The sequence below is a fragment of the Dama dama genome, chromosome 13, assembly GCF_033118175.1.
Source record: "Dama dama isolate Ldn47 chromosome 13, ASM3311817v1, whole genome shotgun sequence".
Classification (NCBI taxonomy): domain Eukaryota; kingdom Metazoa; phylum Chordata; class Mammalia; order Artiodactyla; family Cervidae; genus Dama; species Dama dama.
The window spans coordinates 49,623,143-49,641,438 of record NC_083693.1 but is presented as its reverse complement, the minus strand read 5'-3'; the positions used below and the strand labels follow the sequence as shown (position 1 = coordinate 49,641,438).

The window sequence follows — 18,296 nt, the reverse complement described above, 5'->3', positions numbered from 1 at the left end:
ATAGGTCGGAAGGAAAAAGAAAAGGAGAATGGAAAAAATAAAACGAGTTTATGTAGAGCTTAAGAAAATAATATGTACAGTTTATAAACTAGCATTACTTCATACCTTAGATATATATCGTGACATTGTAACTTTCAGGTTAACATAAACCTTTAGTTTTGGGATTTTATTTCTGAGAAGTAAGGTCTCTAATAAAAACAATTTGACATCTAATAGAGTTCTTATTTTCTTTACTCTGGATTTCAGGAATCAGTTTTCATAGCATATGAGAAAAAGCAAGGATATTACTATGTGTTTTAAAAACTAAATTTGTCAGTTAACCAGGCTAAGTAGTTAATAGGATTTATAAATACTTGAGGGGAATGCAGTTTACTGTATCACACCTGAATCTGAATTAAAGATCCATAGCAGACTATGTCTTCTCCTTGTAAAGCTTCTTATCTTTACAAGATTAATAGTTTTTTGTTTTTTGTTTTCTGTTGTGGTAAAAAGCACATAACATGAGATCTACCTTAAAAATTTTCAAGTGCACAGTGCAGTGTTGTTAACTATGTAAGCACGGTATTGTAGAGCACTTCTCTAGACGCTTTTCATCTTGCATGACTAAAACTCCATACTCATTGAATAGCGACCCCCTATTTCCTCCTCCCGTTTAGTACCTGGGAACCACCATTTGACTTTTTCTGTGAGTGACTACTTTCAGTATGTAAGTGGAAATACACAGTATCTATCTTTCTGTGCCTGGCTTACTTCACTTAGCATGATGTCCTAAAGGTTCACTCATGTTGTAGCATATGACAAGATTTTCTTGTTTTTTTTTTTTTTAATTCTGATGTCAGTAAGGATTTTATTTATTTATTTTTAAAAATCATTTATTTATTTGCAAAATTTTATGTAATTGATGGATAATTGTTTTGCAATCTTGGTTTCATTTCTGCCAAGGATTTTCTTTTTTATGTCTAAATAATAATTTGTTGACTGTATTTACCATATTTTTCGTATCCATTTATCTGTCCACAGACTTTTAGGTAATAATTGTTTTTAATCAAGGCCAATTTCCTTCTTAATGAGTATACTTGTATTAGGTTGGTCCAGAAATAATTATAATCTTGTACTGTGAATTTTAAATTACTATAACTAGGCTCAAACACATCTTTATTAATCAAAATAGGAACCATTACACTCAACACATTTTTGTCAACAAGAAATAAGGTTGTTTACTTCTGTAGCTTAAAAATCTGTATTTTGGGATTCAACAAACTATTGAAAAGCAATTTTCTACATCCTTCTGGTTGTTGGAAGGGTTTTCCCTGCAAAAAGTTGTCAAGATGCTTGAAGAAGTGTTAGTCAAGAGGTCAAGTGAATGTGGCAAATGAGGCAAAACTTCGTATCCCAATTTGTTCAACTTTTGGAACATTCGTTGTGCAGTGTGCAGTAAGATGTTGTGGAGAAGAATTGGGCGCTTTCTGTTGACCACTGTCAGGTGCGGACATTGAAGTTTATTGTGTATCGCATCAATTTGCTGAGGAGACTCCTCAGATGTAATGATTTCTCCAGGATTCGGAAAGCTGTAGTGGATCAGACCTGTAGCAGCCCACCAGACAGTGACCATGCCCTTTCTGTGCGTGTTTGGCTTTGGTCCACCCGCTTGAGCTGGTTGAGCCTGTTGTTGTAGAAAATCCACTTTTGTCACCTGTCACAGTCCGATTAGGAAATGGTTCGTTGTTGAGTAGAATAAGAGAAGACAACACTTCAAAAGAACGATTTTTTTTATTTCTATCAGCTCATGAGGCACCCATTTAATCAAGCTTTTTTACCTTTCCAATTTGCTGCAAGTGCCGTACGACCATAGCAGGGTTGATGTTGTTTTCTTTAGCAGGTTCTTGTGTAGTTCAGGAGGATCGGCATCGATGCTGTCACTTGGTCACTGTCAGCTTCTGACGGCTGGCCACCGCTCCTCTCGTCTTCAAGGCTCTTGTCTCCTTGCAGAACTTCTTGAAACACTGCTGCACTGTACATTTGTTATCAGTTCCTGGGCCAAGTGCATTGTTGTTGTTGTGAGTTGTCATCGCTGCTTTATGGCCTATTTGAATAAGAAAATTGCTCAAATTTGCTTTTTTGTCTTAACATTATTCCCATAGTCTGAAATAAATAAAAAACAGCATTTTATAAGTCATTAGCAAAAATGCACATTAAAATGATGTAAAACGTAACCACATTCATTTAAGGATGTATTCCAGTATCAGATGGCAAGTTTCAGTAGTGCAAAAACTACAATTATGTTTGTACCAGCATAATATATGTCAAGTCTGTATTAATGTAGGTGTGTATGGTTCAGCTAGAATCAGGGCCTTTGAAAATTCTAAGAAATATGATCTAATATATTGATAGAGATACCAACAAATAGATATCTGTCATATTCTTACTTATATAACAGTAAAAATTTGAACCAGTCTTCATGTTCAACAGTAGAAAAATGATAAATTGTAGGCTATAGTGTTAGAAATAGTATGGTCTGATTTACCTCTCAGCCTCTAGTAGTTGCTCTTTCTTTTTACTCGGACAGAATTTTGCCATACTTGTGGGGTTCCTTCATTTCTAGAAAATGCACTGACTCCTTTTTACCCTTTTACTTACCAGCCTTACTCTTGACTTCACTCTATGTTCCCTTCATCTGGATGTATAATTTTAAAAATTCTGTTGATCATCTTTTTAGAATGAAAAAGGATAGTAAACAGATAGTTGGCAAAGAAAAAAGATATAAAATTCCAGATGTAGATGTCCACTTAAGGATGGTGAATTAAAGAGACGTTTTACTTTTGTGCCTTATGGATCCTCTAAGATGTTCGTTAAAGACTTTTTAAAGATACATTAACACATAAGAGCAATAAATTGAGTACATAGGAAGAATGAGAGGATATGCTATTCATCAGATAGGGAAGACTTAATAATTTCGGAATCTGGAAAGAAAAAAAAGAAGCAAACCAATTCACGTCCCAAAATGCAAGTAAAGTTATAGAAGCTAAGGAATTAGCAGTATTAGGTACATCTGGAGTCAGATTTAGAAGGAGTTATTAATAGAGAATTAGTTTTAAGTTTAGGTAAGAGGCAAATTTCAAATTTATGAAAGAATTTCAAACTCCCTCTTTATATATATATTTAAATTAATTTGTATTTTAATTGAAGGATAATTGCTTTCCAGAATTTTGTTTTCTGTCAAACCTCAGCATGCATCAGTCATAGGTATACATATACTCCCTCCCTCTTGAACCCCATTCCCATCTCCCACCCCTCCAGGTTGATACAGAGCCCCTATTTGAGTTTCCTGAGATATACAGCAGATTCCCATCAAACTCCCTCTTTTGTCCTGTGTAGCCATTTGAAAACCCCTCCCCTATCCCAAAGAATGTTGGTATGTTTTCAGTGAATTCTGATTTCTGACAAATTCCAATGATTTCTGATTTCTTAAGGAGTCAGGCACCTGTAGGGTGAGCTATGACTTTGAAGGCAGGAGGTTGATCTGAAAATATCTAGCTGAGCAGTGAGATCTCTTGTTTTCTTCTGCTTGGCTTCTGGTATGTTGGCAGCTGATCTTAAATCCCTTCCAGGCAGAAATATGATCTGTTAATGGTAGAGAAGACTTTCTGATACTGACAGTTGGGATCTGCCAATGAAATGTTTTGGTTTCTGCCCTTTTACACAGATGTGAAGCTAGCTACTTGACAAGCCTCACCCATGTATACAGTATATCCAGTTAGCTTTTCTTTGCTTCACTGTTAAATGCTAACAGTTAAGGAGAGACTTTGATGTGAAAATTGGAAACCGAAGGAACCAAATCAAAAAATGGAGCTCAGAGAAGACTTTCAAAAGTTTACTCTTCTGTAAGCACTGGGAAAAATAATACATCCATAAAACAACAAGATGTTTTATAAGCTATTTTATAAGGTTTGATGAGAAATCAAAAAAGAGCTAATAGAAATCTTAAAGTGTGATTGAAATAATTTTTATGTAGATCTTGGATGATAAGGTTAAAAGACTCTCCCAGAAAAGAGCAAAGGGGAAAGAAAGAAAGTAGGAGTGAAAAGATAGGAAAATATAAAGATGGGTCCCAAAAGGCTAACATCTGAATAGGAGTGTCAGAAAGAAAGAACAGGTAAAATGGTGTTGAGAAGACTATTAAAGTAGTAATTTTTAAAAATTTATGTAATATATTTACAGAATGTATTTCCAAGCATTTTTGTTTCCACATTAAAAGGATTTTCACTGGTTACACTATAAAATTAATTTTAAAAAATCCATACAAAGGTCACCATCATGAATGCTAAAAAGAAACATCTCAAGAGTAACAGCATATTAGCTTGCAAGTGGGGCAAAGTCTCAGACCCTTCACAGTCCCTGGTTGCTTTAATTTCCATTTTCCTAAAGACTAATGATGTTGAGCATCTGTGTATACCATGCACATGTCTTTTTTTACCGAAATTTTTTGAATGATCTCCCCATGGTCATTGTTTCTTTGATACTGTTAAGATGTAAATGTTCTGTATATAGTCCTTCATTAAACATATGATTTGGAAGTACATTTTCCCAATCTGTAGACTTTTCTTTAAATTATCTTGGTGTCTTTCAAAGAGCAAGGGTTTTTAATTTTGGCACAATTCATCAGTTATTTCTTTTATTGATTGTGCTCTCTTTGACTTTTTAAAGTCTTGTGCATGTATTGCTGTGATCAAATAGTTTTAAAAACCTAAAACATGAGTTTTCATTTTAGAGACGGGAATTCATATACAAGAAATGACAGTACTTAATTTTTCAAAGTTCAGAAAAAAACTGTAATGTCTTAAATTTATGATTCTTAAATTTTTCTGTTATTGATGTGCTGATTTTGAAACATATTATTGATGTTGATCTGAAAAGTATGTGTTTTGTTACTATGGTAGTTTTTTGTTTGTTCTTACTGATTTGCACTTGGAAAAAAAAGTATCTACATTCAGTTTTTATACAGGTCCTTGAACCATGTACTGGATTAGGCACAGTATAGTAGACCTATTAAGGCCCTATATCAAAGTGCTATTAAAAACTAGTCTGAATTGTATTATATCCTTAATTTAGACTAATAGAACCAGTCAGAGAGAGGGGGGAAAAGCCTAACTTTTAGACTATTATTCTTTTTGTTACCATGTACTGTTCGTATTGGTCAGGATATTTGAGATCATCTAGTTTAATTCCCACAGGTAAAGAAATTGAAGCCACAGTGTTTAAATGACATGGCCAAATCCAGGCAGCTAGTCAGTGGGAGAATTGAGACTTTCATTGTGAGAGACTATGTTCAGCTGAAGTTGTCACTGTTCTGTTGTAGCCTCTGTTTTTAGACATTTAAATAACTATTTGAAAACTGTTTTTTGTACATAGATGAGGAATTCAGATTATAGTTTTAAAATGACTTAATAAATAGATTAAAATAGATTATGACTGTTAACCTATTGTAAGAGTGGTTCTGAAACACTTGAAAGTATTTCTTTAGTATATTAATAATCCTGTTTTGTAGTTAAGAAAAATCTGTGAAAAGGATTGGAATGTTCTATATCTGATTTACCATTACTTTAAATCTGAGTAGCCTCATAAATTAAACTTCAGTTTTAGTCCTTAAACATTTGGGCCACATTGTAAAAGGTTGTAGGGCTAAAAGAAATGCTGAGTTCAAATTCAAGTTTCTTAATTACAATAACTTTTATTTTGAGAAATAATACTACATTTGAGTGCCTAGTAACTATAGGGTTTTTACTTTGATGCTGTAATTACTTAAAGTATTATTGTTATAGAAACTTAACATCTTTTAACTGTAGAACATAAATGATCTTTCATTTTTGGGTAGAATATTTAGATAATACATTTTAAGTAAGTTTTAATTTGAATCTGTCTAGTACCTTCAAGTGCTGTTTAAAAATAGGCGACGGAAAGAAATATTTGTCATTGGAATACTTGATTCATCTTTTTCCTCTCTTATAGGACTTCTGGTGATGTTCTTGAGACATTCAATTTCTTAGAAAATGCTGATGACAGCGACGAAGAAGAGGAAAATGACATGATTGAAGGCATCCCAGAAGGAAAAGACAAACATAGGATAAATAAACACAAAGTAAGAATTCTCTTTTCTTATTAACTATAATGTATTTAGTCATGTGTATGGAATAGAAAATTTCAAGATGTCTTAAATTACATTGGAAGTTATTGATGATTTTTTATTATGTCATTTGAAAGTTTTTTATATAGTTCTTATTGAATTACCCTACATATAGTAGAAATTATTATCTACTCTATTATTAACTAACTGGCAAAAAAGGGTCTGTTTTTATGGGACTAGTCCAGTGTTTTGGAACTTTTTTGAAGGAGAAAAAAAACAGGATCACAATTAAGAATCACTGCTGTAGAGTATCTCTTGAGGTACAGTAAACAAGTGATAAGTTGTAATTGATGTGGGTTGATACTCCTACTCTGGGTGAGGGAATAAACTAAGAATTGTAAATGTTTGTGTCAACACTCTTCACTCTTTGTTAAGGATTACTGAAAGTCTTCTTTTGCTTATAACCTGGGAAACACATTGATGTATTTTAGTGTTGATACAGATTAGTTATAAGAGCAAAAATAGATTAGATGATCCATATGTGAATTATCATAGTAGTATACATTATTTCAGCTGTGGTTTTGAATTCCATTGTAGTTCTTTGGGATTTTATAGTAATGTGGGGAAAATTGCAATGTTCCTCAAAAGCTTCCAGTCCGTAAAAGCAGTTTTCAGCCTTTCTGCCACATACTCATGTGAAACATGGGTGAATAGAGATTTTGATTTTTTTTTTCTGGCTGTTGTTGTTCTGAGAAGCATTACTATAAATACCACAGCTATTGACTTGCATTAATGTCCTTATTAACTATGCCATATCCTTATGAGTTATGGCCTACAAGTGCAGTTCTCAGTGAATGAGGTCAATTCAACACAACATACTGGAATGTAAGTGACTGCACAGGTCTTTAATAGAGTTACCTGTAAATCTTTTGTAATTAAGAGATGTTCTTTGTGAGGATCATCATACTTAAAGATCAAGATTTTAACCATTCTTACTGCCACATTATTTGCATCACACTTTGGAGCACTGTTGACAACCATTTATCTAGGATATAATTTGAGATTGTTTAACTTTCTGGAAAATCTTAAGATTTTTGTTTCTAAATAACCTAAAAATGGAAGTGCAAAAGTAAAGATAATTGTGTGAAAACATAAAGGATACCTTTACAGTTCAGCATAAAGGTAATTCTTGGCTTTTGTTCCCTTTACAGATAGGTAATGAAGGTTTAGCTGCTGACCTAACTGATGACCCTGATACTGAGGAAGCACTGAAAGAATTTGATTTTTTAGTAACTGCTGAAGATGGTGAAGGAGCTGGAGAAGCACGAAGTTCAGGGGATGGCACAGAATGGGGTAAGGTGATAAAGAAATATGGGGGTGGGAAAACATCTAGGCCTTAAAGATGTATTTTATTAAATAGTGTATGTGGAATGTGTGTATCTGAATGTATGCTGGCAGTTAAACTGAGAGCAAGGAGAAAAGTGGTATTCAATAGTTTCAGAGTATTTGCATCAGTTTATTTAGATTTGGTGGCTAAACTGTTTAATATACGGCTTCTGGTGGATTTTGATTTTTGAAATTTGTCTTGATTTAGAATTGAAACTTTCAGTTAATTTAGAAATCCAGTTCCTTCTCAGATTTTTTTTAAGCATGTACATAGTTTTAAACATTCCCATGATTTAATTTGGTAATGGATTTGGGTTTCAAGAAGGTGTCTCTCTTCTGTATGCCTGTATGGTATGCCTGATCAGATAATACCATACAGGCATACAAAAAAGAGTCATCTTCTTGAAACCCAAATCCATTGGGTTGCAAATAGTCAGACAGGACTGAGCTCGCATACACACAATAGAGCTATTAATTCTGAATAATAGCTCTATAATGAACAAGATTTATTGACACTTAAACTTTATTACATATAATCACTGTACAGACGTGTTTAGAGCCTAGCCTTTGGAAGTGATCTACTGCTAATAATCATCTAGCTATAACTAAAAGGGTTAAAACAGTTCTATTTATACAGGGTTTAAAAAGCCCATTAGAAAGTAAAATAAAAGGTGTACAAAGTATTTTAAGATAATAGCTGAGGTCCAGTATGATGTTTCAATTAAAAATGTTCATTCTGTACTTATGGCTGATTTCACATTGTATGGCAGAAACCACAACATGGTTCAACAATTATTCTCAATTACAAATAAATTTTAAAAACATGTTAATAATAGACACACCAAAAAAAAAGTTCATTCAGTCAACATTTAATACCAACGTGTACCTGGTAGGGAGAACTCAGCTTTATTGGAGAAGGGTATTAAGTATTTTAATGCATATTTCACATGAATACCAAAATTGCTTAGTTACTAGCAAGAGGGATTATCACTGGATTTTTAAAAACTACTTTAGTGATAAGGAGACACACTTCAGTTTATAAAAATGCCTCATGTATATATTTAAGCTGAATATTGCTAATAGCAAGAGAGATAGAACCTGAGAGATAATGTTTATTGACTGTCCTGATACAAATTGAGTACTTAAAAGGTTTGGATTTTGTTATCAGCATTCTCATCGTTTGTGATTGTCAAGCATGATTTTTCAGATCTTAACTTCTCCTCAGTGGAGGGAGAGGAGGCCTATTAATTGAAAATTTAAAAATAAAAAACAATTTCCACAATTGTCTTCTAGACTTTGAATATACATTTTGGTACTTTTTGAAAATTGCTAAGTTATAGAAGTTTACCCTTCTTAAGAATTAGTCTTGCTCAAGAGGACAGTTAAAAATATCTAATTTTCCCAAAAAAAAAAAAAAAAAATCTAATTTTCTTCTTACTTTCCTGTACAACCTATCAATGTTGGAAATACCTTATTTTTTTCCAATAGTTTCTAAAGTACTATTTATTTTTTTCTAGATTTTAAAATAATTATATAAATATTTCATTATCTTATAATTCATTTGGTTTTTTTGGAGGTTTAGAACCCACAGATGGAAGAAAATTAAAAATCATCAATAACACTGCTATGTAGAGAGAACCGTGATTAATAATTATATCTATCTGTCTGTATTTAACAGGATTTTGCTGTGTGCTGGTTTATAACCCACACTTCCACTTAATTATTCTTCTGTGACATCATTTTTAATAAGTGCATAATAATCTGTTATTATGTTTGACTATTTATCTGGGCATTACTGATGCTCATTTAGATATCTAAAGGGAGGGAAAAAAATCGAAAGCAGTTTTCAGACATTTATATAGCTAAATCTTGGCACATTTCCCTTCCTATTGTCTTCACCTAAAATTGCTGGAAGTTTAACTGTCCATCAGAAGAATATATAAAAATTTCAGGAATTTGATTTGTATAAAATGGCATTACTTCTATCATAAAAAGTGTACAGTTGATTGGTCCTGTCCAAAAATTTTTGACTGTAGAACAGTTTCAAGAGAGGACCTAATTAGTGAATGACAACTCTCGACACTTTTATTTACTTTTGCTTATTAATATTTGAGAGTGACCTGAATCTTTTTGTGTAATGGAAGTAACCAACAAAGTCTCTTCCTTCCAGACAAGTCTAAAGTATCTTTAAAGTATTTTAAGTTCTTAAGAAGGAAAGGACTCTGTTAAGAACAAAATGATTCAAGTAGTTTCTTTCCCTAAGAAATGAAAACTATCACAGGATCTGTGCGGTGTTTTTTATAAAGGATCTATGCAGTGTTTTTGAATTTTTCATTTTTACTCAATATGTGTCATACTCAGTTTTTTTCCCCAAAGCAAAGAGACTAAATATACAAATATCCCTTTATATTTATTTACTTAAAATTTGAGTTTACTTACAAATGGGAAAGTGATTTTCCGATTTAAGTTACTGGGTAAAGAACAGGTTTTTTTTTTTCTTTCTTAATAGTGTGTCATAATAAAACATCCCTGTATTCACCCACATTGTATAATCTGTCTTATTTTTATTTTGTATACTAGCATAGTACTCAAATATCTCTGATTTTGGATTCTTTTGTTCTGTGAAACTACTCCTTTTTAGAAAGCTTTTAAATCTTTTTCGTCTGTCAGGGTAGTCTCGGTTTAATTTTAATAGTTCTTAATTCTTGGCATAATCAGAAATATTGGTGAGCATTTCTAATTTTGCTAAACATTTTAAAGATGTTTAGTTATTGTCTGCTACACTTTGAAACTGTGTTCTGTACAATTTATAGGACTACAAATACTGTGTTTAAATGGATAAAGTACTAAATATTTGAATAAAATTAGTTTCAAGTTTATGGTACATTAAGTAGATTTAATTCCTTTGCTTTGGTAGTTAGAATCACCACAATAGAATTTTAGGCTTTTGTGGTTTTGAGTTGTCAAGGATCAATTTTTTTGTGTATATTTCTGTTTTCTTACTGAAAAAAAAGTTCCCGTAACTTATTCAACCTCATTTCTTCATATTTTTCCCCCTAGATTTTTTTAAAACAGCATTAATATGTAGAAGATTATGCTGTCTCTTCCTTTTTGCTCTTAACTATTTCTTATAAGCAATATCAAATCAGCTGTTACTTACCAGGCAAGTTTCAGGATGTTTGTGCACATATGCATTCACCAACCTGTTCTCTGCACTGCCTTAAGTTTATCTTTGTTTTCTAGCTTCAAGGTTATCTTGCAAGTAATATTTCTTTTTTTCTTAAGCTTATCCTTTTTTCTTCCCTTTGCTTTCTCACTTCACTACCCTTTGCTACTCCAGTTAGAGCATTCATAGCTTTAGTTTTTATACAGATGTCTTTTTAAAGAAACTCCTGTTTAATTTCATGTGTAAAGTTTATACCACTGAAGTTTTTTGTTGTCGTTTCTATGAGGTTAACAAAATTTGTTCCAAATGTGTCAGTTTTTCCCTTTTAAAAATAAGAATTACTAGCTTTATTAAGGTGAGCACAAAGCAATTAATTCTTTAGATCACATTTTTCTTAGCATATTAGATGAATTGACAGAACAGTTCTTGTGTTTTCAGGAAATTCATGAGTAGAGTACAGGAAAAGTGAATTTTCTCTTTGAATCAGTATTATGACAGTATTACAGTTTGCAGATTTGATAATCATGTGTAAATCTCAGGCTTTGATAACCTAGTTTCACCTAATTGAAGTTAGCGTATTAAAGTTTTGAGTTTAGCTTTTTACACACTGACTACCTAAGATCATAGTACCACAAGGTAGAAACTGAGGGCTGTTAGAGTAGGAAAAACTCAAGGTACAGAAAATTGAATTTCTCTGTACCCTTTTTTTTTTCCCCTAAGAGGCTTGCAGAATCTTAGTTCTGACCAGGAATCAAACTTTATAGGCCGTGAAAGCGCCAAGTCCTAACTACTGAACCACCAAGGAATTACCCTGTGCACCATTTAAATGAGGATCTTTTATATTTGCTACAAATAACTGTCTGTAAGGCAAAAGGATGTTTTTTATGTCCACCATACATTGAGGCCTATGGAATTTATAAGACTTAATAAGCCAGAAATATAATAAGTTATCAAAAATTGTGAAAGTATATTTTCTCTAAAATCTTCCTTTTATATCAATCTTCTTGATTGACTTAACTTATGTGTTTTGGTATAATTTTTATTTAGTAACAGGTTTATGTAAACTAACTCTTCATTGATCTTTAACAGAATATCAAACTTCCAAATAACAACTTTAAACTTAAGAAGTAATAGTTTAAAACTTAAAAGATGGAAAAGCCTTTATTACTTAAATTAATTCAAATAGACGTATTTTTGTTTCGCTTTTTTTTAATGCTATTTTCCTATAGTATTCTATAGGGTAAATTTTTTTATAGGCACAAGTATTTACTTAAAACAAATATGGATTTGTTTATTCAGCTAAAATAGTTGAAGTACCATCTGTAACAGATGTACAGCAATATATGTTTTCACTTTTCCATGCTTGTCACTGCTTTTATCTTACCCTAAAAATACCAACTCTTAAAAAGTTCTTCAGTGGAATTTGAGTTTTTTTTTTGTTTTTTGTTTTTTTTGCTAATCTTAGTTGTAGACCAATGGAAGAAGGTAATGAGATGTTGAACTATTTGGATGGGGTGGGGGCAGAGGTGGGATTCTCTGAATGCTTTGTATGGATTATTTGAGATGTATTTTGGAATTCCATGTATGTATTATATTGGACTAGAATGCCTCTCCACTAGTACAGTTACCTTGTGCATGCAGAATCAGTGTGACAGAAGGTGCATGAATATTCTCATCAATGAAACAGCACTGACCTTTACAGCTTGCACTTTTATGAGTAGTTCGCATGTAATTCATTCATTTGCTTTTATGATGCTGGCTGAATAATTTTTTATTAACATTTTTATAAAGATGCAGTGATCTATTTTTTGTAACATTAGATTTCTAATGTCAGTCCTTTGTAAAAATATCAGTTACCACAAGAATAATAACCTTCAAATTTGTAGTTCATAGAAATGAAGCACCATTTAACTATTGTTTGTAGTATTAATGTTTAGAAACTTATGAGATGGGCTTTCAGTGTTGGACTTGTGAATACCAAAACTGAGACTGCACCTTTAAAGTACTTTGAGTATATACTGTCAGTACATTTTTATTATGATTATATAAAGCTATAACAGTTTATTGCCAACAGCTTGCATTGCCAACTGCTGATTTTTTTTCTTTTAATAATATGCTGCATGTAGATAAAGATGACCTCTCCCCAACTACTGAGGTTTGGGATGTAGACCAGGGACTAATAAGTAAGCTGAAGGAACAGTACAAGAAGGAACGAAAGGGGAAGAAAGGGGTGAAGAGTAAGTGCAGATTCTATTATAATTCTTGTGTTCCAATCTTTGAGAAAAAAAATATCCTCAATTCTGATTTTTTGTCTTTAACTTCTTTATGTTTCATACAAGGGGCAACTAACTTTAAACTTTGTCTGTTGTATATTTGAAATTTATTTGAATATAATTTAGGAGGTATTATGGGAAAATCAAGTGGGATATTATTTTAAATATGTGGGTAAGGATGAAGGAAAGATTTTAAGGTTTTTGACTATATTTTAAACTTATTATAAGTTTGCAGAACTCTAAGGAATATTGGCCTTTGGATGAAAAATAATAGAAATTTGTTTAAAAGGAAGAAAGTATAAATTTCTCTATTCTTGATAATTACTGCTGTAACTAGGTCTTATCCAGGTTACATTTCTTAGTTTCTTAGAATTCTGAAATACAGTGAATGGGAAAGCCCTTTCCACAGTTTTTACTTTGTACTCTTAAGCCAACCACAAACAGTAACAGTAGCAAAAGAAAAAAAGCTCTCCTAGGTAGTATTTTCTTGGCTACTCTGGTGGAGTAAGGTCAGGGGAGTAAGGTAGTGGTGGCAGTGGGGTTGGTTTGGTTAATAGCTAAGTAGCTTTGGGTGCCTTGCTATATTTTTCACAATTAATATCTTGACCAATGTATTTTGAAAGTATATATTTAGCTACAGCACTTCTCAACGAAGTAATTTATTTCCATTTTGTAAATCAGGCATAAGAACAGCCACATGAAAATCATCTTCAGACCTAAAAGTATTAAATGAAGAAACTGAAATTTACTTTATTTTGAACTGGCTGGCCATTGATCCCTCTAGTCTAACTTTTTTGATTGTGTCTAGGAGAAAACAGTAGATGACAATGGCAAAAACCGTATAGACATTCTTTCATGTTCCTTTCTCTGGTGACAAAAAATTAGTGTATGAAATGGCAGTTGCAGTGGAAAAGGGTATAAGTTTCTTCCAGTAAAGCAGTTTTTGAGTGGTTTAATGTAGAGGAAAATAAGGAGTTTTGGAAATTTTACCTGTTATGCACTTTTCTTTTATAACCTTATGCTAATTTATGTTGTTGCATGTGAATACAAACTGTTCTCTAAGAAAATTCTTACTGTACATTGAATTGCTTAGTGTATTTAAAGATGTTTAATGCTGGGCAGGGACTGTTTCAGCTTTAACATCTCTTCCCTATATAATTAATGCATGTTGAGTATAAAAGTACTTTTGCATGATTGAACATTGTAATATAGATGCAATGACATTAGAATTTTAGGGTTTAGATTTTTTTTTTTTAAAGAAATGAGGTAAAAAAAAAGAAATGAGGTAGTTTACTTAAATATTAGGCTACTTATTTTGTGTATGTTATTCATAAACTGACTTATATGCTGAAGATTTCTTTAGAAAATGTTAGGTAGTGTTACTTTTCATTTCAAATATAGACACCCCGTTTTTTTCCTGATAGAATGTTTAGATCTCTTATCTGTTGCTGTTTAGTTGTTAAGTCGTGTCCAACTCTTTTGTGACCCCATGGACTGTATAGCCCGCCAGGCTCCTCTGTCCACAGGATTTCCTAGGCAAGAATGCTGGAATGGGTTGCCATTTCCTTCTCCAGGGGATCTTCCTGACTTAGGAACGAATCTGTGTCTCCTGCCTTGGCAGGAGGATTCTTTACTACTGAACCACCAGGGTTGTTGGTTTTTTTTTGTTTTTTACATAAAGTGAAGGTTTCTGACAACCCTGCTTTTTTTTTTTTTAATGAGTATTTTTAATTAAGACGTACTTTTTTAAAGTCGTAATGCTGTTGCATACTTAGTACAGTATACTGTACACATAACTTTTTTTTTTTAAGTATTTATTTATTTTTGGCTGCACCAGGTCTTACATGTGCGATCTTCATTCTTCCTTGCAGCATGTGGGATTTTTAGTTCCAGCATGTGGGATCTAGTTCCCTGATCAGGGATCAAACCCAGGCCCTCTGCATTGGGAGTGAAGAGTTTCAGCCTTTAGACCACCAGGGAAGTCCCAGCACATAACTTTTATATGCACTAGGAAACCAGAAAAATCTGTGTGACCCGTTTTATTGTGACTGACCCTCAACGTCTCCACTTCATGCCCGTCCCTTTTTGAGGTTTAGAAAGAAGATATAAGTCAACTTAAGATTTTTTTTGTTTTAGGTTTTAAATTTTTCTAAGATTGTTTTTTATTGAAAAAAATAAATCTGTTTAAGAACTGTTGGAAACTGAAGAACTGAAACTAAAGTCTGAAATTCCCATACAAAAATAAATAAATAAAATTCTCATAAAATTTTAATTAATTTTATTTAGTAGGATCATAGTATACAGTTTTGTTATTTGCGTACTCAGCTAACAGTTCACAGAAAATATCCTTTCATGTCAATAAATATTCTGCCATACAGTGTTTTCAAATTTCTTTAAACAAAGCTACCCTGTTGTCAAACAGAATATTTCAGAACCTGATATGAGAAATGGGCAAAAGGGAACTACTGTGATTAAATCAGGAGCTGGCGACCTTGGATTCATGCCCTGAGGCTTTCATGTCTCAGTACTGTTTTATCAAAATGTGTACCGTGTTATTCAACCAATCCCCTTTAATTTTTATTTTGTGTCTGATTTTTTAAAATAAGCTAACTTTGTTTAAATAGCCATAGAAGTAATATATGCTTAACATAAGTACTATATTAGAGACACAAAGAAAAAAGTAAAAATCACTTGGAGTTCGATAACTCAGAAATTCTATTTGGCATATATTCTTCCAGCTTTTTCTAAATGTCTTTCTACATAAACCTCCTTTAACAATTTCCAACAAGAATATCATTGTTTTTAACTCATTTTTTCTTAATTGTCATTAGATTAGATGACAAATCTAAATACAGTTTAACTGGTTAGATAGTATTGCATTTTGTGGATTTAACCTAGCCTCCATTAGTTAATCCATTAGACTGTTTCTCATTTTTAGTGTTTTTATGAACACCAGTGCTTTTAAGGTTATCCATGAAAAGATGAGGTTTCCAACAGTGTCTCAAGAATGAATAATTAGGAAATAATTGTTTCTTTTTATACTTCCTTTGTGAATTAGTTAAAAACTTTTACTCTTAAATAGAGAGTTCACTGTAAAAATGGTGGCTTTGAATCCCTGCCGTGGAAATAAATTTTTCTTTAAATTGGTGGGTAGTAAATTTAGGTTTTAGTCCAGGTAGACTACCATATTAATGCTAAGATACAGTTTTTCGTGAAAAGATTGAATTCATGAAATCTACTTAGCATTTTTATTATCTGTTTTCATTGGGTTTTCTCATGTTTTCCCAGATACGGCTTTGTATAAGTTAGACTAATTTATAAACTGTAGCCTTTTCTTTTTTTCCTTTATTCCAAAGTGTGGATTAGTCATACCTTTTGGATCATAGCACTCCGTTTCTACAGATTTTTCCAGCTTCTTAGAAGAAAATTATTTGCTTAACTTTAGCATGTGAATTCAGCATATGTAATCCAATCTAAATGCCTTTTTTTTTTTTTTAATGGGAAAATTGGCGAGAATGCCAGCTTTTTAACTTTGTAAAGTCTCAACCATGATTTGACTCTTAAATGGAAAGAGTTCTGAAATCAGAAGCCGGGAAGGTGATGTTTATCTGTCTCCCAGCTTGTTCACCCCATTTCCCCCTTCTTTTTTCCCGCCTTAGGGAAGGGAACAGCTTTGCCTTGGACTGTAAACACAATTCAGAGTTAATTTCTTTCTGAGTGACATATGCTTTTTCAATTAGTATTTCTAAAAATGAAGACTATGAAACTAAAGAGACTTGTTACAGTTATTTTGGTCTCAAGCCTCAGAAGAGTTAAGCTTCCTTTTCCTTGTAACATTTTCTTTTGACATAACTTCAAACTTAAGGAAAAGTTACAAGAATTTCATGCACTTTCACACAGTTTCTTTAAATGTTAAAATTTTACTACGTTTGCTTCATCCTCTTGTCTCTTTAAATATGTACATTTATTATTTTGAACGCTTCAGAAAACTGAATAAGTAGTAGACATGTTGCTCCTTAGGTACGTTAGTGTGTGTGACTTTACCACAAATGCATTCTCTCATGTGACCACAGTACAATGTTGGAAACCAGGGAATTAACTGATACAATACTATTATCGAATCTAAAACTTTGTTTTCTGTCATCTTTAAATATGTTATAAGTTTCTGTAATTGGGGAAGAAAGTGAGGGGATCGTTCTGAGTTAATCTTTTGTTTAAATCTTTGATAGGAATTTTCTAGCTTTCTGTGGTCTCTCTTTTTTTTTTTTTTTTGCTGTATTTCATGTCTAAGTAAAAACATGTAAATCAATAACAAATCACACTGTATAGCAACTGAAATAAGGGTAAAACATCTGAAGTTTGGAACCTTTATTTAGAATATGAAGGAGGAGGTAATAATCTTTTTAAGACTTCAATATTTCAGTTTTTTCAACGTGGAAAGTTTAAATTATGGATTATAATATGTTTTCCTTTGATAAATGCTCTTATTCTTGCTTTTTGTTACTCCTGTACTATTTTGTACTTACGGAATTGTGGCTTATAAAAGATTAGATTATTTCATATCCTTTCTTCAAAAGATTTATATGCTTTTCCCATTTCAAAGATAGGGAAAGATCTCCATTTCAGAGGTTCACATTCTGAAATATGTATGTTTACAGATGTGAGTCTTGGTCAATGAATTTGTCTTAATTGTTCTTATTTATCTTAACTTTCCTGTCTTCCATGTGTAGAATAAGATTTGTCATTCCCCTTCTTTACTTTACCCTTGTTATTGAATAGCTATACATCTCCTGACTTGTTTATCATACATTGGAAAACTTTTTCATTACTTCTTTTAATACAGATTATAAGTATCCCTGGATAATTTTCTAGTTTTCCTTTTTTTTTTCTTTTTTTAGTTTCATATTAGTATTTGTCATTTGCTATTCCAGATTCAGGATAACAAACTTTCAAGAGGGAATGAAATTATTGTAGAGTATGACTTTTTATATTAGGCATTATAGAACATTTAAAGAGAAATTATTTTGTATCAGTAACTTTCAATAGGCCTATAAAAGTACCTTGACACATACTATAAAGTGACTATGATGATTAAGCTGCCTCTATTTTGGAGAGAGTATAAGGAGTCCATAAAACCATTCAGTATCCTGCATCAAATCAAAGACAAACAGTTGTTTCATAGTAAAGGATTATTACTTTTTCAGCTAAGAGATGCAGTTGTTTTTTATTTCTGGCTTCAGTTTCACACTGTTAAAACAGACCATTCAGTTCTTCAACTTGGTTTCTCTTTTTTTTTTTCTCCCCCAAAAAATAATTGCAGCATTTTGACAAGGGGCAGAAAGTATTGGTT

The 18,296-nt window shown here is 32.3% G+C and overlaps 1 protein-coding gene across 6 annotated transcripts in view; it reads left to right on the top strand.

The window, feature by feature from the left end:
- STRN3 (striatin 3) overlaps positions 1–18,296 on the top strand; it is a 98,747-nt gene that overhangs the window by 55,164 nt on the left and 25,287 nt on the right. For 4 of the 6 annotated variants that reach the window (XM_061159068.1, XM_061159070.1, XM_061159073.1 and 1 more), the window contains exons 6-8: positions 6,007–6,136; positions 7,333–7,474; positions 12,800–12,910. In XM_061159068.1, the coding sequence (XP_061015051.1) occupies positions 6,007–6,136; positions 7,333–7,474; positions 12,800–12,910 (383 nt within the window). The remainder of the gene's footprint in view (positions 1–6,006; positions 6,137–7,332; positions 7,475–12,799; positions 12,911–18,296) is intronic. The other 2 variants (XM_061159069.1, XM_061159071.1) reach the window with 1 other exon arrangement.